This window comes from Sciurus carolinensis, chromosome 12 (genome assembly GCF_902686445.1).
Source record: "Sciurus carolinensis chromosome 12, mSciCar1.2, whole genome shotgun sequence".
Classification (NCBI taxonomy): Eukaryota; Metazoa; Chordata; class Mammalia; order Rodentia; family Sciuridae; genus Sciurus; species Sciurus carolinensis.
The window spans coordinates 54420304-54448070 of NC_062224.1; the positions used below are offsets into that span (position 1 = coordinate 54420304).

The 27767-nt window shown below is 35.3% G+C and overlaps 1 protein-coding gene across 1 annotated transcript in view; it reads left to right on the forward strand.

Moving 5' to 3' along the window:
* The window catches only part of Fmn2 (formin 2), a 275933-nt gene that overhangs the window by 220425 nt on the left and 27741 nt on the right, over window positions 1-27767 (forward strand). Inside the window, exon 16 of the mRNA XM_047520535.1 lies at window positions 24027-24176. Within this exon, the coding sequence (XP_047376491.1) occupies window positions 24027-24176 (150 nt within the window). The remainder of the gene's footprint in view (window positions 1-24026; window positions 24177-27767) is intronic.

Consider the following 27767-nt stretch of genomic DNA (forward strand, 5'->3'; position numbering starts at 1 on the left):
GGGAAGATGGGCTTTGAAGGGATGGTGCTCAGGAAAACAAGCATGTTTATCAGTGATGAAGGGTGGCTAATGGCTCCTAAGAGAAACACAAGAACCGAGAGCTTCCTGGAAAAACACTAACAGGCTGCCCAACCCCTCATGGAACTCAGTTTCTGCAACTTAGCATTGACTGGCTTTGGGGCTAGTAGAGACCCTGTATGTTTCCCATGGGGGAGAAAGAATGAGGAAAACCATTGAAGACTAGAGGGATATCTTCAGACTCGACAGTAGAATATAGGAGAGCTACCACAGTTACCCAGGATCTTAAATTGTTACCTTACAATGGCATCTCCTTGGTGACTTTTTTTTTTTTTTTTTATGTTTAGAAATCATAGGAGATAGGCCCTGTAGATATGGACTAGAAGTGGAATAATTTCTCCTTACATTACAAACTGCATTCGTGTCTTCAAAAATGTTAGGATGCCAAAGAATCCAGTTAGCTTGCAAATATTTTTGTGGTAGTGCTTGTTTTCCACCTCAACAGCTGCCATGAGGCTCCTTGCTCACTCTTATAAAAAAGGTATTCCTCTCAGTATGACAGTGCTATGCAGCTTTCAACATGCCAGGAATATCTTACAAATATTGTTGGGCTAGCGAAGCAAAGACTTATCCAAGCAGTGAAAGTACATTTTTAAAATGCCAAATATTATTTGATTGTTATTATTTTCTTTTTCCAGCCTCACATCACTGAAATTACCTCAGAGTGAAATTTAGGCTTTTGTGAATTGGGTTGTGATGAGTTCTGTTACCTCAGAAGGCAGCACTGTCATGTATTTCTAATTGTTAGGGTCACAGAGGCTGATTGTTTCTTCTATACCTGTATCTATATCTAAGATGAGAGACAGGAAGGCTTTGGAGATCTTAGCCAACTGGTTCTCACCGAATTCTTACAATGATTTTTAGCGACTATTTGTGCAGGTGAGGAAATAGAGAATTTCTGTCCTGACAAATTACTTCTCCAGTATCAGAGAGTAAGGAAGCACGTTGCCAAGAAAGGAATTCCGGTCTTTTTAAAAGTTGAATGTTATGTGAGTAGTAGTCTATTGTGCAATCTGAAAATTCATTTATGAAATTTTAAAGCCAAAATGAATGAAATGCTGGTGTTTATGGGGATGTTTTGCTGCTATTCAGTTCTGCCAAATAATACTCTGTCCTTTATTTCTTATGTCCTTGCCCTTCCTACTCCTCAATAACAGTGTAAGAATAAAACTAGCAATATATGTTAAAATACTTTGTAAATTGAATGACAACATATAAATGACATTTATGTTGATACTGTTTACAAGTATATGTGTTATTTTTGTCTTCATTGACATCAGTAAAAATTCAAGCAGACAAATGTAACAACACAGTATTTGTAAGCTCATTGAAATTCATTTTTTTTAGTCTACGTTGGAAGGACTTTAAATGTAAAATGGAGTAAGATTTGTTGTTGTTTTTCTCCCTTGGTGGGCAGAGGCAGGCAGAATCTGTTATATATAAGAACTTGATTGTCTTATATATCTTTCTGAAAATTGCACTTAAAAATAAATATCTGGCCTTAGAAATGCTATCATCCCCATGAGAAATAGCATTAGGTTATAGGGCACCCTATTCTGAATAAAGGGCTGGAAGAAAAATTTTTAATACCAAAGACTTCACCTGACCAGAGAGACATCATGTGTATGATGAGGGAAGAAGTATGGAGTTAATATGGTCCCTCTGCTGAATGTGTGAAGTTTATGTTGTGGTACCTTGATACCTTGGCTTCTAAGGAATGCATAAAGCATGATACCTCTTTTTGATGATAAAAATTTTTTTAGAAATAGGCCTGACATTTTCAGGGCAGTGCACTAAATTGAATGATGAACATGGCTAAGGACATAGCAGCTACTACAAGAGCAGCAAAGTTTAATAAGATATATCCCTATCCTCTAAATACTGCCAACTTCAACTTGGCATATAGCATTTCTAGGTACCTTCCTCTAGGAATACCTTTTCCCCAAATACTCTTGATTCATAGCTTCTCTAGCCTGCTTATACTTCTACTCTCTCTCTGCTTCCCTATCCCAAATTAACTCTGCTCATCCCTAATTTCATCCAGTAAGTCCACCAAACTGGACCCCTTCCTCTTTCTGAATAATGGAACTACTGCACATACCCATCCTCTTCTTTTCTTCTTCCAATCTAGGGAAATTCCTCTCCCTAGAAGTACCTCCTCTGAAACCTTTGCCTCCTGATTTCAATTTCTCCCTTGGAACCATTGATAGCATTAGTTTCATTATTACCAGGAAATAAATACTTCAACAAAGAAACAAAAGCAGCCCCTCCCATACGCATTCTCTCACTACTCTTTATAATCTTCCTTTTCCACCTCACATCATCTACTTTTATGTCCCCTCTTGACCCTAATGTTTGTTTATGCCTCCTTTCATGATTCCATGGCCAAACTTAGGAAGTTTATCTATTTTATTGGTTTTTGAAAGAATTAGATATTTTGTTTAAGATTATCGCCCTGTTTTGTTTTGGTTGGCTGATTTGCTTTCTGTTTCACACATTTCTGCTATTTAACTTCCCTTTTTTCTACAACCTATCTATTCTTTTTGAGGCTTTGTCAGTAGTATGAAAGATCCGTTTATTTATTTATTTTTTTTTGCTTTTTTTTATTGTAAACAAATGGACTACATGTTGTTTCTCTGTTTGTACATGGCGTAAAGGCATACCATTTGTGTAATAGATTCGTTTATTTTTAATTTTCCTTCTTTTAAAGGTATACATTTCTAGCTATAACTTCACCTTGAAGCTCTACTTTAATTACATTCCACTAGTTTTGAAATGTAAAGTATTTATTTTATTACAGTTCAGTTTTAACTTATTTCACTCTTGAGCAAGGAGTTATTTATGTGTTTATTCATTGTGTCTATGTGTGGGTTTTTTTTTTTTTTTTCATTTGTTTTGTTTGCAATCATTTCCTTATCCATTTCCAATTAATTGCCTTTGAACTAAAGAAAAAAAAAAGGAGTTTGTATGATAAGAACACTGAACACTTTAAAAGCCATTAAGACAGGGCTGGGGTTGTAGCTCAGTGGTAGGGCACTTGTCTGGCACTTGCAAGGTACTGGGTTTCATTCTCAGTACCACATGAAAACAAATAAGTTAAACAAAGGTATTATGTACATCTACAACTAAAAAATTTTTAAAAATCTGTGGCAGCTACTAGAAAATCTTTTTTAAAAAGCCACTAAGATTTCCTGCAGGCTGGGGAGATAGCTCAGCTGGTAGAGAGCTTGCCTCACAATCACAAGACCCTGAGTTCGATCCCCAGTACCGCAAAAAAAAAAAAAAAAAAAAAAAAAAAAAATTTCCTTTGTGACATAGTAGTGTTTTAATATTCATATTTCACTGAAAAGAATCAATTTATGAATGTAATTCTATGATTTATCAATTTCCAGATGTACATTTTCTCACACTTCAACATATTTTAAACTGGAACATTTTATAATGTACTGCATCTTACCATATGAACCCGATTTAAAGATGGCTTCTTCCAAAGAGGATGAGAGTTTGTTTTTGCTACTCAATTGAGGGCACTATGTACCTGAAACCACTTTACATTAAATCCTCTGCTTATGCTTGAGGTTTTTTCTTTTTTCTTTTTATCTTTGTTTGTTTGTTTGTTTGTTTTTTAATGAGAGCTGATAGTGTGAATTTAGAAGAAAAAACTGCATGATTCTGAGTTTTGATTCAAATTATGAATGTAACTTTTTCATTTGTCTTTCTACCCAGTACCAGACTTGAGACAAGTAAATCTCCTTACTGTCCCTTTCTGCAGGGAATCTCTTTCTCATTTTCTTTTAGATGAGTCCTTTGTTGTCTTGGTTTATGCAGGAGCAGTAGTCTCTATTAAGCTTCTTTTAAAACTCCTCGATTGGACTATTTCTCTTTCTTGGTGACACATAAAATAATGTTTGTTTTAAAAATCCATGGCACGTTTCATTAGTGAAATACAGCACATTTAAAAAATAAAATGTATTATCAATTTCAAATCTATATCAATACAAATTTGTCAGCGGCTACATTATACTCACCCACTATAATTGTGGTAGTTTCGGTTTTATCTTTAATTCTGTGAAGTTTTTAACTATATACTTAAAAACTATCTGGTTTTGTCATCTTGAAGGGATGCTCTTTTTTTGCCATTATGCAGTGACCTTCCATATTTCCACTAATGCTGACTGCCTTGCCTTCTTTATTGACTAATATTTCTTCACCGGCTTTCTTTCCCCTGATGTATATTTTCCATCTCCTTATTTTTATTTTCCTGGGCTGTTTTGATTAGACAGTTTTTTTTTTTTTTAAATAAACAACATTTATCTAAAACCTTTATTTTGACATTCAATCTGATGGACTTTCTTTCATAGATATTTTAAATTCCTTTATGTTTATTATGATTGTTGATATATTTTGATTTATTGCTACCAACTTAGTATATGCTGGGTTTTTGTTTGTTTATTTTTTCCTTCCTTTCTGCTAGATGGAAAAGTTTCATTACTCTCCCTTTTGACTGAATTGTACTTTGCAGATTTTTAGTGATTACCCTTTAAAACATAATTTATTATTTTTTTCAAGCTAAGGATTGAACCCAGGGGTGCTTAACTACTGAGTCACATCCCCAACCCTTTTTAAAAATATTTCATTTTGAGACAGGGTCTCACCAGGTTGCTTAGAGCCTTAATAAGTTGCTGAGGCTGGGTCTTCAAACTTGATATCCTCCTACCTTAGTCTCCGAAATCACTGGGGTTACAGGTGTGTTACATTGCACCCAGCAATACATAATTTTTCTAATAAAAACTAGAGTTAGTACTTATTTATTTTTCCTCCTAGGCCTAATTTCCTTGTTGTTATTTCAAGTTTTAGTCACCAGCTTATACTCAAATAATCAATAATCATTTAAAAACTTAACTTTTATTTATCTAATAATTATATTTAGTGAATTTCTTTTTTTACCCACTGTTTCTAGTCCCTTCTTTCATATTAGCTTCGTTTCTTGCTGATGATCATTGTTCAGTAGTTCTGAAGGTTTTCTATTAGTACTTCTTTGACCCATGGGTTACGTATAGCATGTTTTTAAATTTCCAGAAAGAAATTTTTATAAGTTGTCTTTTTTTCATAATCGCATAAAGATTACATTGAAGAAGATTACTGCATGAGATAATGTCATGCTCTTTTTCAACTTGTTTTATGTTCTAGAGGATAATCAATATGGGTAAATTTTACCAATTGTGCTTGAATACAGAGTTCTAGTGTTCTATATTAGTTTACTATTTTAAAGTGGCTTAATAAAATTGTTCAAATATTCTAAAGCTTTTCTTTTCTTTTCTTTTCTTTTTTTCCTCTTTCTTTTTGGCCTGCTTATACCTGTCAGTTACAAAGAATGTAGAGACTTATGTGGTAAATATGCCACTTTCTCCTAACAGTTCTGACATTTTTGCTCTGTGTATCTTTCCAGTATTTTTGTTTTATATTTCCAAATTTAGAGCTGTTCCATCCATCTTCTTGGTGAACTTAATCTTATTTTCAGCGTTATCTCTTTTTTGGTACTCTACATCCTCCTACTTCCTGCACGTTCCAACCAAGCACTCAGGGAATGGGTGATGGATCACTGGGCAAGGGTCTCTGCACCAATGGGTAAACTATCCATTAGCCAAAGGATTCTGTTATCACCTGACCCTTTAAGCCCCCACATTAGTGGAAGTGGCCTTGTGAAGCTGTGAATTTCTGGATAACCATGTCAACTTGGACTCTATGTCCCATAGTCCTCAAAACATCTGGGTGTTTTCCTTTGGCGTGTAGTCAACTGAAAAGTGCCTGCAGGTTCCTTTAGGGAAGAACTGGGGCATCATGACAGTGTATCCTTACTACAGTGTTTCATGGCACTTCCTTACAGGCCTCAATCACATGGGCACATGCGCAGTCTGGCCCTGAAATTGGCTGTTCTGGGAAATGGTCAAGGAATCATGATTTTTTTTTTTTCCCCAAAGCATCTCTCTTTAGCTTCCTATGCCTTCATTTTTGCCTTTTTCTTTAGTTGCTGATATTAAGCAATAAAGTTGTTGCTTTCCTTTAAAGATACCACACTTTGTTAATCTTCTCCACAGCTAGCATGTCCCGTTGGCTGCCCCTGGGCTTTGTCAATCACTGTGGTCATTGTGGTTCCCGGGCTCTGATCATTGAGCTTTATCACTTGGCTTCTATTCCTTCAGGGTCCCATTATCTCAGTGGGTTTTAATGAGCTTACCTCTGAGTCCTGGTTCTAGCCACTTCCCTGGCCTGGAGACAGCTCCAGCTCCTCTGAACGGCACTGCTGTACCCTCTTACCAGTGCATCATTGATGGTCTTGAGAAATGGTGACACCTAAGGAAATTTCCATGGAATGACCCTTTATTTAGTTTTTCTGACTCCTAACAAATAGGGACCTGCCTAGTTCTCTCAAACTGTCTACCACGTCTGCTTCTCTCTGCATTGAACATCACTTCCTCCAGACTTGTAAGATAAGAGCCATTTGCTGAATTCTTTCATTATATGATGGTTAACTCTGTGGCTCCTTGGGGTATATATAATCTCTTCCCTTCCTTATTAGGCCTCCCACTTCTGTAACTGGATTTTGCTAGGTTGTCACCTTCATTATTATGGCAGTCAAGAGAAGAGTTGGGGTAGCTTCTCAGGGGACATTAGTTACTTTCTACAGTGTCTTCTAGCACAGGAGAAGTGCTAGCTTTTACTGGAGAGGAGTGGGCAATCTCTACTGACTTTTACAATTTTCAAGATCTCTGCTGATTTAGGATTTTCAGGATCCTAAATTTAGGATTTTCAGAATCCTAAATTTTCTCAACCATCTCTAACTTTAGCAGATTTCCTTTGAACTTTTAAATGTCTCTGACATTCTGTAACTCTTAACTATTGGATCATTTTTTTTTTTCTTTCTCAGTTGTTTCTGTCCTTTCCCTGCAGGAAATAATTACCTCTTTCTAAGCTACCAAGGGAACCCTCTGGCAGCCTTTAAGTGCTTATTAGTGCCCTGGGCATCTCATTATTCCTCTGCAGGTGTCAATATAACTTTGCGATGGTCAGCCAGTTCCACTGTCTGTGTGTCATTGTTCTTACCATATTTTTAGCAGCCTGAATCATCTCCCCTGCAAGGGCATTCCTATACCAGGACATTTACTCAGGTTAGCTGTGATGATAACATTAGCAATTGCATGACCACTGTGTGCCAGTGTCCCACAAACCACTGAGGATGGTGGGGTAGTGAATGAACCTCTCCCAGAATTCCATTTCAGTGCCTGTTTTCTCAGACTACCCATGGCACCAGTGTTTAGTTCAGGTTCTCCAAGAAAAAGAAAATGCACACACAAGATTTATTTGGACAACCAGGAAGGGAGTCAAAGGAAGCTGGGACAGCAGCAAGTCTGACCTCCAGGAGGAGAGGGAAAGAAGGAAGCCTGGTAGAAAGTCTTAGACTAAAGTGCAGTTGTAAGGAAGTTTTGGCAAAGCCAATGGGACGTCCTTGAGCTGATGTCGTGTCGAGAGGCCTCTGGTATCTCCTAGGATGTCCCTGCATCAGCATTCCTGCCAGGCTCATTTAGTAGCCAAGACCATCCCTGGCCGTGGTGCAGGTGAAAGAATTGGTTTCAGAGCACAGCAGCTGGGTACCTTGTTCAACATTGTATCCTGTGGTTGGTTATCTAGGAGGTCTGAACAGGGTATACTTCAGGCTGCTTTAGAAATTTTGTTTCTTTTATTTTTAATGGGTACCTGTAAATTATGATATTCTTTATTCATTATCTTTGCACCTTTAAAAATATAATAGCTTCAGATAATTCAACTTTTCTTATCTCCATTCCACAAGTTGTTGACAAATATTTTAGGTCTTTTTTATTTTGTGAAAATTGTGAGGTCTGAGGTCTTTTTAGATACTTTTTTTTTTTAATATGGATATCCAAATGTTCCATCATTAATTGTTGAAAGGATAGTTTGCTTCCTTGGGTTGCCCTTGTTCCTTTGTCACATATCACTCTCCTATATCTGTATGAAGCTACTCCTGGGCACTCTGTTGCATTTGTGAATCTGTGTTTTTGCCAATACCATGCTGTCTTGATCACTGTAACTTCACAGTAAGCCTAAAGTCGGTAGTGTCAGTTTTTAAACTTGGTTTTTCTTCAATATGGTGTTGACTATTCCAGGTCTTTTGCTTTGCAATATAAAACTTTAGAATCAGTTAACTTGTTAGGAATTTGGTTGGGATTACATTGAATCAATTCAGTTAAAAGAACTGAAACCTTGATAAGATTTAGTCTTCCATGAACTCTCTCTGCATTTATTTTCCTCATATAGACCTTATGCATATTTTGTTAGATTTGTACTTCAGTATCTCAGTGTTTTGGTTTTATTTATATATAGGTGATATAATATGTACACACACACACATATATATTTATTTATGTGTGTGTGGGGGGGGGGGTATAATTTTTTTAAAGGATCTCATTATATTCCTCAGGCTGATCTTGATCTCCTGGGCTGAAGTGGTTCTTCTGCCTCAGCCTCCTGAGTAGCCAGGACTACAGACATGTACCACTGCCCTAAGCTTATAAATGTATTTTTAAAATTTCAAATTGCAATTGGTCAGTGCTGTTATATAAGAAAGCAATTGAGTTTTATCTTTTAACCTATATCCCACAAACTTGTTATACTTGTTTGCAAAAGTTTTTCTGTATATTGTTTGTCATTTTCTACATAGACATATTAATCTGCAAATAAAGATACTTTTATTTCTTCCTTTCCAATCTATATGCCTTTTTTATTTTTATTTTGTATATTAAGTGTATTAGCTGTAGGTTTTTGCAGATGTCCTCATTGATTTGAAGAAGTATGATTCTTTTTCCTATGGTTTGTTGATGTGGTAAAATACAGTGTTTGATTTGAATGGTGGGCCCATCTTGCATACCTGGAATAAATCCTACTTGGTCATATTGTTATAATTATTTTTATTAATGTCAGATTCAATTTGTTCATCTTTTGTGGAATTTTGCATCTATGTTCAGAGAAATGTTGGCCTATAATTTTACTTTGATATAATGGCTTTGTCTTGGTATTTTGATAATGTTGGTCCTGTAGAATGAATTAGAAGCTGTTTCTTTTTCCTTTCGGAGAAGATTGTAGAGAATTTTAAAAATTTAAAAAATTTTTGGTAGAATTCACCAGCGTTCAAAATCCCTGGGTCTGGTACTTTGTTTTTTAGAAGATTTTTAATTTTATTAATGTAATTAATTTATTAATAGATATCTTCAGATTACTTGTGAGAGTTTTGGTAGTTTGTGTCTTTCAGAAAATTGATCTATTTCTTCTAAGTTATCAAATTTGTGGACATAGAATGATTTATAATATTTCTTTATTTTCTCATATCTGGGATTAGTAATGATAGCCCTTCTTTTGTTTTGCTTTGTTTAGTTTTGTTTTTTTTTGTATTAATTATTTGTGTCTTTTCTCATTTTTCCTTAACTAACCTTGCTGGAAATTTACCAACTTTATTTATTCTTTTAAAAACTAGATTAAGATTTTGTTGATTTTCTTTATCATACCAATTTTTAATTTCATTGATTTCTATTATAGTTTTTAGTATTTTTCCTCTCTTCTTGCTTAGGTTTAAATTATACTTTTTAATCCTAATAAAGATTCTATAAGGCATAATCTTATATTTCTCATTTGAGAGCTTTCTTCTTTCTAATGTGAGCATTTAATGCTATAAATTTTATCTAAGTTCTTTCTACTTGCATCACACAAATTTTAATCTGCATATTTTAGTTCAAATATGTTCTAGGTTTCTTTGAGACGTTTGAGACATTCTCTTGGACCTATGAATGATTGAAGAACAATTTAGTGATGTTCCATTTGTTTTTCTTTTATTGTTTTCTCACTTAGGTCCATTGTGGTCAGAGGATACACTTGGTATGGTTCATTTCTTTCCCCTCCTTTCCATACCTCCTCATAATTATGAGACAACATAGGACATTTACCGATGCCAATATGTCAGATATTAAAGAAGGCTGGGTGAAGGCTACATGGGAACTATCTATACTATCTTTTAAAATTTTCTTTTAATCTAAAATTAATTCAAAGTAAGGCCATGAAGTAGGAAACTCAGAGTTCCCAGAATCCAGAGCTCTCTTAAGGAGGAAACAGAAATAATGTGTTTAATCAATCTTAAAGAAAAAAAAAAGTTCTTTAAATAATGATGATCTCTATTTTTTAAATTCAAGCAATCAGGACAGTAAATGCTCAATTATTTAATGACATGGATGAAACTGCTAAAAGTTATAGGATTAAATTGAAGACCCCTGAAGGAGAATAGGGTGGAAGGATGGTCTCTGGATACAGATTACAAATTCAGTACCTAGAAATACTAACTTAGAAAGCAGTTGTATACAAATAATGATTTATTTTCAATGAGTTTATATGCTGAGAGAAATATATCTGAATGGGAAAATTTGCATGTTTTTGTTACCAGAGAAAGAAGCTAATAAGGAAAGGGGAGATTTACCTGCTACAAATAGGGGACAATGGATTCGATACTTCCCTAAAGGAAGTAGTGGGTAGGGTACAGACTGTGCAGGTTGAGAATTTAGTCTTGATTGAAAAGTGATGAAGGTTTTTATCCTTCAGAGATGAAGGTACAGTTATATGGAATAATTGAACTGATGAAAAATTCTGTAAATTAGTAAAGCAAGGTTTTTTATGAAGAGATTTTTCCATTCTTTCTATCCTTGGGATTAAGAGCATAAAAAGAATGGAGGTCAATTTAGGGGGGAAAAAAATCTAGAGCATATATAACTGGATATAAGGTGAATGAGAAAAAAATCACCCTAACAATGTTGACCATAGTGATTGTCTAGATTTAGGAACTTTTCTTAGTTGCTTGATCTTTAGGATCATCATGGGATCCATCTTACATTGTCCCCTCTAGGACATTCAGTGCCTAAAAATGTGTCACTTAGATTTCCAAGTTTCTTTCTTTTCTGTAAGCTGATATTTTGTATTGTGTATTGAACTAACTTTGTTTCTAAGACTAATTGGCTGTTGTACTACAGTGTTTCATTTTAAAAGGAAAGAAATACCAGTTTATCCTGTTACCATTTTGAATTCCTCTGATTTTCCAGTGCCTGGAGCAAAATGACTGGCAGAAGTGTATTGTTTGTGTGTTTTAAGAGACATCGAAGACACGTCAAAAGCCTTTTAATAATGAGGGAATTTGTTCTTCCTTGTTGGGGTAATAAAATATGTTGTATTTCATGTAAGTTCCAATGGGGGATAGAGGAAGGAGGTGGACAAGAAGATGGTGATTTAGGGTTCCAAAAATTGCAGTTACTTGTGGAAGGCTTTTACTGAAAATAGATCTTTCTCTTGAGATTTTAGTTTGTTCTGAAGAATAATATTACAAAATCCAATGTTGCACAATAAAAAAAGCAAAAGCAATGGAAGATTTATGATGATGATCCTTGGCAGTTCCTTTAAACTGGTTTGTTCCCTTGGCCTCATGTTTAGTACTGAGTTGCTTTATGTTCTTGGTTCTGTCTATACGAACTGAATTGAGTTCTATATATTCAATTCTTATTCTGTGTATAAGTTCTCATTTAGTGCCCAGCCTTGTTGCTGTACTTTAAAAGGATGATGATCTTGAGAGAGGAAAGTCAGAGGGACAGTTACAGAAGAAACAGAGAAGTCAGACCCAGGTCCACTTAGACTGGGCTAGAACTGAGTTGCTAAGTCCCTTGAAGGCCAGGTCAGGCACACATGTGTTCATAAGAAATGATCTCACCAGACACTTCATGTGTACCCCCAGTACAGACTTAACATTGTCTCAAAATAGCCTGAAAACTGCCACGTTGGCAGTTGAGCCAGGGAGGGAGGGAGATGTTGGTCCGAAAACTTGTTGGCATTAGTTTCAGTGGGAAAGGAAATTAATAAATGACTTTTTTCTGTCTGCCCAGGGCTTAGAAATCCAACAGGACATGAGAACAACAACTCAGATATGAATTGTGTTATTAATTTACTGATAAGTACAACTATATTTGTGGCAGGGGGTAAGAAGTTTGAATTAAATAGATTTATTTCCTTCAGCAGACTTTTTTGTTTAGCTGTTGTCTGTGACATGTTTGTTAAATAGGTATTGGGAAGCTGTGTGTGTGTGTGTGTGTGTGTGTGTGTGTGTACATGAACTATATTTATGTAATAATAAATAGAGTCATGAAATAAAGTCAGGACAGGATATAATTCCTTATTGTTCATATTTTATGATCCCAGGGCAAAAAGATATATATATATTTTTTTATTTCTACATAAATGAAGTGAGAATTGTTTATTGGGAGAATCTACTACAAACTTTCTTCTGAGCCAAGTGAGATGATGAGTAGGGAGAAATGGGTAAGGGTGGTCACTCACTCTGACACTGACTGGCTATCCCACAGTAGACTAACATAGTGACTTCAGTTTTAATTTTCATCAATGGCATGGATTATCTCACAATTATGTTGGGGTACAGGAAAAGAGAAAGGAATCATTCTCCTTAACTTCTCCATTAGAAAAATAAATTCCAGGTCTTCTCATACTCTGAACACACCATGAAGGCTAAAGAGAAACCTTTATGGCAGCTGTTATGGTGACCTCAGAGCTACCACTTGTAGGTCTTACTATGTGCCTGTCAATACCATGAAGCCCATTACACACTTGAGTTCAGTTAGTCCACTCAAGGGGCTGATTAGATAGGAAAGGCTATCATTCTCCTTTGTGTATTTGTGTCATTTTCCTTTCAGTCAGAGCTCCATTTTGAATGGAGCCAGAAGCAAATCTTGATCATTCAAATTCAAAGTCTATGCTTCTTCATTTGGGGCTATAGAAGAAATGGAATAACAGGTTTCTTCTACTACAGAGTTCCCCCAAATCAGAATTTCTCCCTGAAGTATCTACATCCTTTGTAACTCCTCACCATGATGTGCCGCCCTATCACAGGCCCCAAAGCAGTAGGGCCAACCAACCACGAACTAAAACCTGCACAACTGTGAACCAAAATAAACCTTTCATCCTTACAAGTTGATATTCTGAGATATTTGTTATAGTGATGGAAAACTGACTAACACAGACCCCAAGAGTTAACAAGAATATAGAATATCTTGTATGTTTAATGGCAGTGAGTGCTGTGGAGATAAATAAGAGATAAATAAGATAAATAAGAGATAAACAAGTCAGGACTCTTTGGTAATTGAAGGGTTACACTTTTACTTTTGCTTTTAATGAGGATCTCACTAAAGAGTGATGCCTGAGCAAAAATTCAAAGAAGTGAGAGAGACAGCTGTATTCCAGGTGAAGAGTATTCCAGGTAGATGAGGAATAAGCAGCCTCAGAATATCAAGGTCTGACAGGCCAGATGGATGGGAGCAAGAAACTAGTAGAAAAAGATCCATGGTATTACTGTTCTCATTGGAGCAGGAAGTCTCTGTGACATTAGTTAATAAAAAGTAAATCAAACTCCCAGTGATTTCAGAGATCAGCCCATCCTGAGATGACTCACCTTGATTGGTTTTGTTGGACACATTCTTTTTGTCTGGAATCACAATCATTTCTGAAGTACCCTGCCATACATCAAAATGTGCTCTTCTGTGTCATTTTAGATATGCTTCAGTTTGCTGAAAAATAAGTATTGGGAGTTGCTTCTCATTTTCTGCACATGATTTCTTGAGAGTTTATCTTCTTAAAGCATGTATTTGTTCCATAGTAGAGAGCAAAACATGGCAAATTGCTTTGTTCTGTACTTTGTTGACCCAATGAAAATGTTCTTCAAAAAAGTCATTGAAGAGAGACTTCGTTTTTCTGTATCTTTGCCCTGCCATGCATAATGCCTGGCATATATTTACAATCTGCTTGCTGAGGAGTTAAATGAAAGCACTAAGTGTCCTCTTCTAGGATTGTAACAGAGTAGGGACTGCCAAGATTGTTGGGCTTCACAAGGTTTATGTCATATGTAACTGGGAATGAATCCTTTTATGAATGGGAAATAACTGATAGTCATAGTTGACAGTATTGAAATGGTATTTCTTTTGCAAAGAATATGCTTCTCCATAGAGATCATAACTTGTGGCAAGAAAATACTATTTTGGGATAATTCCTAGCACCTCTTTTGGTTGTAATAAAAACCAAGTTTTGAGTCATTCTTTATGTGTACAATTCCCAGACAAAGAATTGCCTTTAAAACATATGAGAAATTTAAAAGACTATAAAAAAGTTCTCCATTTGTGGTGTGGCCTCTTTTCAAATAAAGAAATTGAAGTTATCTATTTTTATTATCTGTGGAACATAACTCATAGTCAAAAAACAATATCTAGTAGAGGTCTTTAAAGCAACATTCTGCCCTCTTAAAAATATTTCTAGAATGGCATTCTAAAAGATGCTTGTAGCTATTACTACTTTGTTCTAACTTTGTGTGCATGCATGCGCATGTGTGATTTTAAAGAATTCTTTATTACAGAAAGGTAAAAGATATGCAAAATTAAGCAGAACAGTATAATATACCCTCCATGGATACTCCTCCTCATAGTTTTGAACTAATTTCAAAAACTATGAATTTGTAGTCCATTTGGTTTCACCTATACTGCGTCCTTACCCTCTTGTTCCTTCCCATATTGTTTTTTAAGTGAATCCCAAAAGACCTAATTTCATCCATATGTATTTTAGTATATATCTGTAAAAGGTAAGTCCCTGTAATAGGTCCCTCCAACACTTTTTCTCCCTTCAAACTTAGTTTTTGAAGGAACTAGATCCTTTGTCCTATAGAGTTTCTCCATAATATGGATTTTCCTGATCCTATCTCAGTGGTGTAATTTAACATGATTCTCCTGTAATTCTCACAGATTAATCATTAGTCCTAGCTGCCTGATTGCTTTAAACTTAGAATGTTTTGATAAAATCACTGCATGGGTGGTCTGGTGCATTCTATCAAGAGGAAGCATGTCGTATTTGTTTGTCTTTGTGATGTTTCTAGCCTTTGACAGTCAATGTCCAGATGTATTAATTTATTATGATTTATAAAATGGTGACCTTTTTGTAATTTTTTCTCAGTCATTAAGTTACTTTGTCTTTAAAGAAAAACTCCCTCACTTGGCATAGTCATTCAGTGGTGTGGTTCATGTAAGAAAACCATGATTTTTGCAAGTGAAATAAGCCAATCCCCCAAAACTAAAGAACAAATGTTTTCCCTGATAAGTGGATGATGATATATAATGGGGGTGGGGGGTTGGGGAGTGAGAGAAGAATGGAGGAACTTTAGATTATGTAGAAGGAAATGAGAGGGAGCGGTTATGAAAAATGGTGGAATGAGACAGATTTCATTCCCCTATGTACATGTATGATTACACAAATGGTATGAATCTACATCATGTATGACTGTAGAAATGAAATGATGTACCCCATTTGTGTACAATGAATCAAAATGCAGTCTGTAAAAAATAAATAATTTAAAAAAAAAAACATGATTTTTTTTAACCTTACTTTACCAGTTTTTAAAATAATGAAATGAATCTCTAGCATTCCCCAACAGTGAACATTTTCTTAAAAGCATTGTAATGAGTTCATGGCATTAAACATATGTGATGGACTTTCATCCTTTCTAGTAATTCTCATTGATGTGCAAAGTTTTCCACCTTTAAGCTCACCATAATTCTTTGACATGACCTTCCCAATGTTTTCTGTGATAAGATTCTCTAGGTGCATTTTGAACATTTTTTTTCTAGACCTAGATTGAGCCATTCTTGTAAGCAGCTCTGAGTCTGTTACATGAAATGGTCTTTGGAGATCATAATGTAGACTCTCCTCTAGTTATTTTTACAATTGAATTTGTATTGTGACGACTTTTCACAGAACAGAACTGGAATTAATATACTTTGTTAGCTCTCACTAATACTTGGCGATTCAAATTCAGGGTAGTTTTTTTTTTTTTTTTTTTTGTTACCAGGGATTGAACTCAGGGCCACTTAACCTCTGAGCCACATTCTCAATGCTTTTTTCTTTGTTATTTATTTAGAGACAAGGTCTCACTGAGTTGCTTAGTGCCTCGCTATTGATGAGACTGGCTTTGAACTTGCAATCCTGCCTCAGCCTCCCTAGCTGCTGAGATTACAGGCATGCGCCACAGCAGCTGGCAAGAGTTTTTACTGTGAGATTTGACATTCTATGCCCTTTCCATGCTGAGAATCCTGTTTTTCTAATCTTTTATCAGTGTCTCTTCTGCTAGTTTGTCTGAATTCCATTTTCTTGTAAGTTGATGAATAATTATTGGTCATGAGAATAATATTTCTTGAGTTCTTTCATACTGAAAGCCATTTTTCTGTTGTGTTTATTTTTTATAGTTGAAAATCTTGATTCATTGGATATAAAATACTTGGTTCACACTTTCTGTCTTGAGTATCTTAAATATGATACAATTTTGTCTTCAACATAGGATATTGTTATATAAATGTCTAAATGTTTGTTGATAGTAAGATTCTCCTCACTATGAGGGACTTGGTCTTTCTGCATGATGATCAAAGGATTTTTTTTCTGTTTTCTTATAAGTACTTTTATTAGTACATGTTTCACTGTTGACACTTGTCATGTGAACACTGAGTATATATTTTTTCCATTTCAGGAAAAATGTGTGGGATCATATTTAAATTGACAAATAAAAATGTATGATATATCATTTTGAAATGTGTATACATTGTGGATAGCTAAACCAAGCTAATTAACATGTGTATTACCTCACATGCTTATGAACTTTTTATGGTGAAAACACTTTAAAATCTAATCTCATCATTTTGACACATAGTAATTGTACACATTTATGGGATACAATGTTATGCTTTTTTTTTTTTTTTTTTTTACATTGTATACATTGCATGATCCAATCAGGGCAATTAGCAATTTATCTCCTCAAATGTTTATCATTTCTTTGTGGTGAGAACATTCAAAATCCTTTCTTCTAGCTATTTTGAACATTTAAACTGTAGTAAACTTACTGTACTATAGAACACCAGAACTTATTTCTTGGATGTAAGTATAGATTTGTATCCTTTGACCAACTTCTTCCTATCCCCACCCTACCTATGCTGCCAGCCTCTGGGAACCATTATTATTTTCTCTTCTTGTATAGAATCAACTTTTTGTGGGGACTTTTATAAAGCACGGGCAAGAATTTCTTTTCTTCTATACTTGTAACTTGCTCTCAAAATTTTTCTTCATTTCTCTGATTTTTGAATACGCTTCATGTATTTTTTTCCCTTTTCATATGCTACACTTACTATTGTGTTCTTTGTGGTCCAGTCTTCATGTGTAAATGGTCATTTTTAACTTCTGGTTCTTTACCGAGTTCTGGTTTTTCCTATTCTGAATTATCTTTATGGCTGCTGCCATTTTTTAGATATCTTTTAGCCTGATCTCCATCGTGTTCATGGGCATATCTTTCTGGCAGGTTCTCATTGGTCTGCTGAGCCTTCATTTTGCTCCTAATTTCTTTCTTATTGACGAGAATCAATCCCAATCACCTGTATTCCTTCTTTTCATCTTCTTCTTCCTCACATATTTCTTTCTTTTTCTTACTTTCTTTCATTCTTTCTTAGTTCAACAAGGCTTAATTTATATGCAATAGAATGCATGGACCTTACATGTTTTTTTCATTAAGTAATGACCAAAATGTGATTTAGAACGGTTCTGTTACCCCAGTCTGTTTACCCCATACCTCTCTGAAGAGATGATCAGTGTTCTGATTTCTATCAACATAGATTAACTTTGTGTACACTCAGACTTTATATAAATGGAGTCATATGGCATGCCTATGATTTCTTTCACTTATGTTTTTTCATATTGTTCATATATCAGCAGTTTCTTCCTTTTTAATTGCTAAGTAGTGTTCCATTGTATTTATAGATCATTGTGCATTTGTTTATCCATTCTTCTGTTGATGAAAATTTAAATTTCCAGTTTGGGTTTATTATTAACAAGGATCCTATGAATGTTCTTATACAAGTGATTTTTTACATGTATTTTCATTTCTCTTTGAATTAATACCTAGCAGATTTCTTGAGTTATATGGTGTGTATATATTTAACTTTCAAAAGTGTCAAACTCTTCCCCAAAATGGTTTGCCATTTTACACTTTCAAAAGCAATGTTTATCATTTCATTTATTCTACATTCTCATCAACCTTTGTCATTTTCAGTCTTTTGATTGAAACTGATTTTCATGCTTGTGAAATGGTGTTTTATCATGGTCTTAATTTACATTTCCTTGATGAATAATGATGTTGAACACAATTTCATTGATTTATTTTCTGATAACATATTTTGCTTAGGTTTCTATCTTTTATCTTCCTATATTTCGATTTGTAAGAGTTCATTGTATATAAGAGCATATCTTTTGCCAAATATACATATAAAAATATTTCCTCTTAAGGCTTCTCTAGTCTTCTTAATTCTTTCTTAATTTTTATGAACAGAATTTTTATTTTGATTCAGTCCAATTTATCAACATTTTCCCTTTGTGGCTAGCATTTTTTGGGTCTTACCTAAGAAAGCTTTGCCTATCTAAGGATGTAAAGATTTTTTTTTTCGATGTTTTCTTTAGGAAAGCTATGTTTCTTCCTTTTTCATTTGAATACTTATTTCTTGTTTTAAGTATGCCTATTTTTCCCACACAGATATGAAATTATTCTATTACCATTTGATAATATTCTTCTCCACCTAATTGGCTTGGCACTTTTTTCTAAAATTAAATGGCCTTATTTTGGGGCTATTTTAGATGCTTTAAATTTCCATATAAATTCTAGAATCAGGGGCTGGGGAGATAGCTCAGCCGGGAGAGTGCTTGCCTTGTAAGCACAAGGCCCTGGGTTTGATCCCCAGTACCCCCCCCCAAAAAAAAAACCTCTAGAATCAGCATTAGTTTCTTTAAAGAAAACATTTTGGTTGGGATTGCTTTGAACCTTAGAATAATCTGGGAAATTAATGAAACTCAACAATAGTGACTCTTCTAAGAATATATTCTACTTTCCATTTCTTTAGGCTTTATTTCTCTCAGCAATGTTTTATAGTTTTCACACAATTTTTGTTTGATTTATTGTTAGTTATTTTTTGTGATGCAATGCAAATCACCCTTTTTTAAAAAAATTATTTCTCCAGTCATCTCTTATAGTTTGTAGTAATAGAATTGATTTTTAAAATATCTACCTTGAAGTTTACAGGATACTTATTAAATTTACCAACTTCTGGCCTTGATTACTTTTGATAAAGTTTAGGTTTTCTTTGCTTTGTACTCTTATTATTTCATTCTTCTACACAGTTAAGTTTAATTTGTTCTGTAGCTTCTTGAGTTATATGGCTCCCTCACTGACTTTACATTTGTTTTTTCTAATGTAGTCATTTTAAAGTGCTAGATTTCCCTCAAATGCTGCTTTGTCTATATCGCATACACTGTGATATTTTATGTTTTCATTTTTATTCAGTCTGAAATATTTTCTAATTTTTTATTGACCCACAGGTTATTCATAAAAATTTTATAATTAATTTTCAAACTGAATTTTCCTAGATATTTTTGTTTTAATTTAATATTTTAATTTAATACCACTATGGTCAGAGACTACACTTTGAGTAACTTCTGTTCTGTGAGGTATATTGAGTTTTTTGGGTTTTTTTTTTTTTTTTTTTTTTAATAATTCGGTATATGGCCTATGTCAATGAATGTTTTGCATACTCTCTTAAATTCTACCCTTGATTTTAATATTCTATAACTGTAAGTTAGTCCAGTTAGGTCAATTCGTTGATAGTTAACATTAAAATATTCTATACCTTTAGTGATTTTTTTTTTTGTCTAGTTCTTCCATTTACAAAGAAAGAGATGTTAAAAATATCCAATTGTGATTATGGATTTTTCTTCTTCCTTTTTATTCTGCTTTTCTTTCCCTTTGTAGATCTTGGAACTCCTTTTTTAGGTGCATATATATTTAGGATTATTATGTTTCTTGATGATTTGATGTTTTTTATTGTGATACTATGAGGCTCTGGTAATTTTGCCTTGAAATTTACTTTGTCTGACAATAAGTAGGACTGCAAACTGCTAGGCTTAGAATTTTGGCATCCGTTTTCCCACCATAGTCATTTTCTCCTGCTTATTTTTATATGAAATTATTTTTACTAAACTTTTAGAAGGAAGAGATGCTTGTGGATAGCTTTCTAACTTCACTGCTGTGTATCTTCCATTTTTTGTTTGTTTGTTTGTTTGTTTGTTTTTTGGCATCTGTGTAATGATTTTTAAAAGACCTCATTCCGTCTGGAATTTTTCTCCCCTCCATTTTACCAGCACTTCCTAATCCATTTGTCCTTGAGTGTGTCCTCCTTCATTTGAATTCTACTTTCCAAGCATTTTTACTCAGTGTAGAGCTTTACCTGAAAAGGGAGTTCGTTTCTCTTGGGAAGTGGGAGGACTCCAGATAGCCCAGACGGTCCTAGTCCTTTCAGAATTGACTCCATTGGTCCTTTCTTCCTGTAGGCACAGGGGTTTGTAAAACCCCTTCAAGTTTCAGCTGTAGTGCTCAGATCGACCCTGATACTTTTCGAGAATACCTCATCATGATTTGGAGGTTTTCCTGTTTTTATGGTGTCCCTCGGTTGCTTCCTTTCTCCTCAACAGATAATATGAGTGCATGACTTTTGTGTTATCAGTGGTTTGTTCCCACTTACATGAATTTGGGTTTTGTACTACCAACTGTCTGTGAATATCTTCCTGTGAGCTTTGATTTATGTGTGTGTGAGTGTGTGTGTTATTTAGTTGCTATCTTCATTTTTGCATGGCATTCAGAGAAATTCAAAATTAATTCTGTGCTCTATCCATCTTTTGAAACTCTATGGAGGCACTTGATTCCTTTGCATAAAAGAATATTTGTACTATCTGTATGTATGCAGTGAAAGAAGTATTGACTGATCTTTTTCAAAACGGATCATTTAAGAATAAAGATGAGTGGTTTCTGGACTATTCAGTGATCTCTGGAGTTGTCCCTTACTGAGATTACTGCATTGTCTTAGAAACTGCATTTCCTTTTCTATTGGCTCCTAATGTGCTAGGATCTTTTCGAAAAAGTCTCACAGTACAGGCATGTAATGAAGAAGGTCCCAAATAAGACATCTCTCCTCTTTAGTGACCTTGTGTTGCTACAAAGTATATAGGATCTCTTGTTTTAGATTCAGGAAAAGGAATTCAGAAAGAATGTTACCTATCCATATTTAATATGCAATATAAAATAAATTTGTCTCATATTAAAACATTCAACACACTTTGGAATTCATAAATCAGCCTTAGTTGAATTAGTTCACATTTAGAGAAAATTTTTAGGAAATACATTTGTAGTTCTTTAATATGCAATGTAAAATACTTAATATGTAATATACAGTAATATGCAATATAAAATAAATTTGTTTTGTGTTAAAGTATTCAATAAACACTGCAAATTTATTTTTCCCCTTTGGACTTCAAAACCATTGTTTTTTATAATATCTCTTTTATTGATGAAAAAATTAAGACACAATGATGTTAAATGGTTAGGTACTTACAGAATCAAGATTCAGTATTCTGGGCTGGAGCTGTAGTTCCGTGACAGAGCACTTGCCTAGCATGTGTGAGGCACTGGGTTTGATCCTTAGCACCACATAAAAATAAACAAATAAAATAAAGGCATTCTGTCCATCTACAACTTCAACAATTTTTTAAAAAAAGATTCAATATTCCATGTATATCCTTCCTAAATTCTATATTCTTACCTTTGAACAATGTTTCTTTGTGATAAAGTTTCAAAATGTTGTAATATAACTGAATAGACAAACCAGGTATTATAGCTCAGATGTATCTGCTCAGACAGACTAGTCTGCTCTACTTATGAAGTACAAATACCAGAAAAATGTTGCAAGTCAATAAATGAGCAGTAGAAGGATTTGAGACTTAATTTCAGCCTAGCAGGTCACAAATATTCTGTAAGAAAATAAGAAAATTGACAGTTATTTCCCCAGTAGAGATATATGTGTATACTTAGTCAGTTTTAACAAAATATGATTCAGATATGTCTTAGACCATGTACACTCTCTGCCTTCTACTCTCTGGGTAGTTCTGATACCATCAAAATATTCTGCAGACACATTCTAATGTCATTATTATGGCCAATGACAGTCAAATTCTCACATAGTGTTTCTACTTCACAGCCTGATTCTTGATATTAATTAACTACACTGTGACATTTTTCCTAGTAGGCTAAGGAGGGAGAAACAAATAATTCCTAAGATCCATATATGCAATTAAATCATTGTTGTGATTTCTTCCTAGAACCTAATATCTGGTGTTCCTAAGAATATTGCTGCTCAGAGAAAGCCATAAGGCAAAATTTAAAAACAGATTATGGGGAACAGTGGCATATGCCTGTAACCCCAGGAACTAGGGCAGCTCAGGCAGAAGGATCCCAAGTTTGAGGCGAACCTCAGCAACTTAGCAAGACCATATCTCAAAATAAAAACTAACAAGAGCTGAGATATGTAATAGTACCCCCGGGTTCAATCCCCAGTTTAAAAAAAAAAAAAAAAACACCAGGGTAGATTAGTCACACATGTACACATTGGTCCCTAGATTTTCCTATCCATAGTCAGGAGTAGCTGTGAAGTTTTATTTTTATGTACTATGTTCTGTACTTAACCATAAATATCTCATTTTTAAGTACTCATTTTATTTTTCATAGTAGCAATCTGAAATCAGCTATATGGCAAACTGAATAGAGGAATGTGTTAGTGTGTGCATATACATATACATATTTTTAATCATGACTTTAAATGAAGTTGCCTTCAAAGTTTTCACTTCAGGATAAATCAAATTTGAGCTCTGTGTAGGAGAAATAGTGCTTGCCTTAGGCCAAGGGTTATTTGGATGTCACCGCTTTTTCTTTTTTTTTTTAAGTTATAGATAGATTACAATACCTTTCTTTTATTTATTTATTTTTATGTGGTACTGAGAATCAAACTCAGTGCCTCACATGTGCCAGGCAAGTACCCTACTATTGAGTCACAACTCTAGCCCAGATGTCACCACTTTTTGCAGCATTTTTGGCCTTGCTCTGACCAGCTGCCCAGGTTTCCTCACCATGCATAGGATTATCCACCATTGACTTGGGGCCTTTTCTGAGCATTGTTAATGGGATTAGAAGACTTTTGTTAAGTTTTAAACCTACCATTTACTAATTATGTGTTTTTTGTCAAAAAAAAAGAAACCTTTTAAAACTTCTGAGTTCGTTGTAGCTGTAATAAGATGCAACCTCTGCGTTGCACCTCCTGAAGAAGACTGGCCCTGATCAGTCCCCTGTCACAATGCTGACTGCCATATCACAGCTACTCAATAACTACTATGATCTAGGACAGCAGACATTTTTACTGTCTCCTGGGACTCTTTCTTCCTACAACTCCCCCCACCAACAATGTAAGAGGACAAAGAGCATACAAGCAATATATTACAATGTAAACATGGAATACATATTAGCTTTGGACAAATGACTGATGTTATTTTCTTAGAGTTTAGAAATAAAGTATAGGCCTACCACTTCCAATATGCCCCAACTTGAATGGAGGGTCATTGCTGATATATCTCAGACACATAACAATTGATTGAAAATGAAATTGAACCAGGGGTAGTTATCAGTATATAGAGGGTTCTTGTCAGATACCACTATCTACATCCAAAACTCTAACACGAAACCATGAAGAACTCCTGTTGGTATCTGAAGAGTTAGAATCCTCTTGGTAGTAATAATTGTGCATGAATGAAATCAGCATTTGGATAAGGAAAGGCTATCCCATATTGGAAAGTAATCATAGCTTTTATGTTCTTGTGTGTGTGTGCTTTGACAGTTTTTTGGAGACTACAGCCTATTTCTTCATGAAACCAAAAATTGGAGAGAAGGAGGTGTCCCCAAATGTTTTCTTCAGTATCTGGCATGAATTCAGCTCTGACTTTAAAGACTTTTGGAAGAAAGAGAACAAACTTATTCTACAAGAGAGGTACGTATTTTCTTTTGCACAATGGCATTTAAAAACTGGTATTTTATTAGGTGTGACACCACTGGGGTTGCCAATGTTTATGGCCTGAATGAAAAATTAGATGACCCTCAGCCTGGGGCAGCAAGTCTAAGAGGGTGCTGACATTTGGCAGAATTTGGAGTTTTAATAAGAAGAGTCAGACCTGGACTGTGATACTACAGAGAATGGCTGGGGGTGGGGTCAGTTTGACAGGACCACTGTCTGGTATAACATTTTCTGTCATGAAAAAACCACACAAAATCAAACCATGTAAGAAGGGTCAAATAACCCTGCTGGGATGATAAACCCACTTACCTCTAACATGGATAGCAAAGACTGTCAAGATAAGAGAAATACTTTTGTCTTTGTTTTTGATCAGCTCATGGGATATTGTCAGTCTCACCATTCATATCCAAATTTCACTCAGATGTCACCAAGAAACACAGATGATCAATAGTTTTTAAAAGATCTGTCAAGATTCTTGTGGAATTGCATCACATTTCCTAAAATAAATCTTCTCAGGAATGAAGGAAAAATTTTTTCTCTTAAGTATATGAAATAATGTCTCTGTGATTATGAAATTCCACAGAGGGGTATTAAATACTAAGCCATGAAGAAAGCTAGCCCTCCCAGTTCAGCCTCCCCAAATAGCTGGGTCTAGTGGGAAAATGAAAGGGAAACTTAATCCACACTATAAAGCAAAGCCTAATACCGAACCAATTAGTGTACTTCCTGACGTCCCTACAGTAACAATGACTTTGCTTTAGAGCTTTAGCAAACACATATCCTGAGAGACTTGGTTCATCACTACCACAAAATTCCAATTTTATGCTTACTCTCTTCATTTTAGTTTGCTTACACACAAAACCCTGATGTCGACATAGGTTTTGGTATCTCTTTAAATCAGGTGAAATAATTCCTAACGTTTACTTAGCACGTAGATAATGCCAGGCTTGTGCCCATTCCTGTAATTGCAGTCATATGTCCCTTAACAGTGGGATGTGCTGATAAATACATCGCTGGGTGATTTCATGGTTGTGTGAACATCATAGAGGGTGTTTATGTAAATTAACATGGCCATGGCATCACCAGGTGATTTAGTTCTACAGGACCATTGCCATATATGCCATTGGTTACTGACTGAAGCATTATGCAGCGTGTAACTATAATTTCTCAGATTCATAGATTTGTCAGAGGAGGAACTACACCCCTATGATTAGCAGATAGGAAAAAAGAGCAGTCTGAACAGAAAGAAAATACTTTAAATGTTACTCTAAACAGAATGAGCTTCAACCTCAAAATGTGTCAGCAGGCGTCAATGTACAAGTTGAGATATTAGTTGCACATCTCTGTGGATGAGGTAGGAGAGATAATGCTTAAAAATAGGCACATTTGAATAATTTTTACTTTCAGAGTCAGTCAATTTTTATTTAAATAAAAAGAAAGAAAAAACTTAGGTGTTAGATAGTTGTAAGGGAGAAACTTTTTTAAAAAGAAGCATTTTTAACCTTAGCACATCACACAGCTTCCCTTCTTTCATCTCTAATCTAAACTTACTGCCCTCGGATCTGAAATTCACTCACACTGAGACTCAAGATAGAAAGAGTAGCATTTTACCTGGCACAAATATTTGCATCATGTGTGGGATCAGAGACCATAATGATACAGGCTTCAAAGAGTTAGGACTAAGTACCAGAATAGCTGACCCGATACACATCAATTAAACAAGGACATCGTGCAGCGGGCTGGTGCGGCAGGGACAGGAGCACAGTCTCTTTAGGGCTGTCCTCTACCAACATGCAGAACATCAAACCTGGTGAGATACCTTCCGGGAGAACTGTTGAGGCTGAGTCAACACACAGCTATGGGCACACTCAGTCTCATCCAGTGTGGCTTTGTGGGATAGAGTTGTGCTTCTGGGTACTATTACCAGCAACAGTCCTTTTTCTATGGTATATATGTATCTGACAAGCCTCGAACAAGCCTTTTCTCAACTTTCTTACTATTTTCTAACATCAGCCAGATCCTTTTTATACTTTCTCTTGTGCTTGTCATGTCCCTGTCATGCTGTGGGCTTTTGAACTCAGGCTTGGTGACCCTACTTTCATTTTGGTAGTATTGTGAATTGGCAGAATACAAGTGCTCTTCACTGCAGATTTCTAATTTTACTAAATCAGTTGCTTTTAATAAATGGCTCAAGGGGAACACAGGGCAGGTGAGAGAATGGTGCTCCATCCTTCGACTTCTGACATTTGTTATACCTCTTAGCAAATGATAGCCGGACTGTTCTGAAGAGCAAAGTCATTCTTCTGAAGTGTTTATAGAACAACCCTGTTCCATTCCTTAGTGCAGGACCACCTACATAAGTTCTGGGGAACAATGTAAAACAAAAATGTTGGATCCCTTGTTCCAAAATTAACAACATCAAGACAGGAAAATATTAAATCAGGTCCAGAACCCTTTTGTGAATTGAACCCGAGTGACTGCCCAACTGCACACCCTTTGGGTGTGCCCTTTTCCATCCTATTTTCTGTAGTAAATGGAAGGGTATTTCAGGAATGCTTTGAGGGCCCTGGGAGAGGCATGGACAGAAAGTGAGGGTGTGGCCAGTTCAGAGTGCGAAACCTCTCATCCAGTCACCGTCATATGAGTAGAATCTCAAGTAGAATTACAAATACTTAAAATGGGATGTTGTCCCCCAACTTGTTTATTTCCCTCCACTGTACCCCTATAATATCTATTATCAGCATATTTTGTTTAATGGCTGATCTTTACCGTCTAACACCGTGTCTTTTCTTTCTAACACTGTATTTTATACCTTTTTTTTTTTTTTCTGTTTGCATTTTGGTCCTTATTTCCCAACAAGATGTCAGGGTTCTCATTTCTGATATAGCTCTCATTTGTCACTTATCCATACCACCTTCGCTCTCCTAGTGTCTCTAAATATTTGCTGGTTTGACTTGTTACATCATTGTCCTTGACATGAACACGGAAATAAGAACTTAGCTTGCTAAAACAATGAACATGTTTTCTCGCGTGTTGATTATTGTAGGTAATAAAAATATCAGTCCAAATCCCTTCAGCAAAAAGAAAGTCTTAATATTTATTTAGACAGTCAAACCACAGAAGGGCAGGGATGAAACCTGCCTGTGGAATGCAGAGTTTCACTTGCAGTCAGTGGTTTAGGTGGCTGTGTCTTTTGCTCTGTGTCTTTTTAAAATGTCCTTTCTGTCTCTAGTCATCTTCTCCTCCTCTTTTTCTTTCTTTTTTCTCTTTCATTTCGTCTCTCCTCCTCCACCCTCTCTCTCCTTGTCTCCCACTTTCTACGCTGCCCCCACTCTCCTGTGGGTTCTCTCAGTTTTCAAGCTAAGCTGTCCCTTCGAGAGTGGACTCATGGCCGTCAGCCACAGCCACAGCTTACATTCTCACAACCCAAGAGCACAGAGTACTGTTCAACTGCATCTAAAAAAAAAAAAAAAAAAATCCCAGCAGTTAACTCCAAATGACTTTTGTCCAACTTTGGATCTGATCTGCCACAGTGGCTCAGGGGTCGGGGACATACCCCAGTTAACT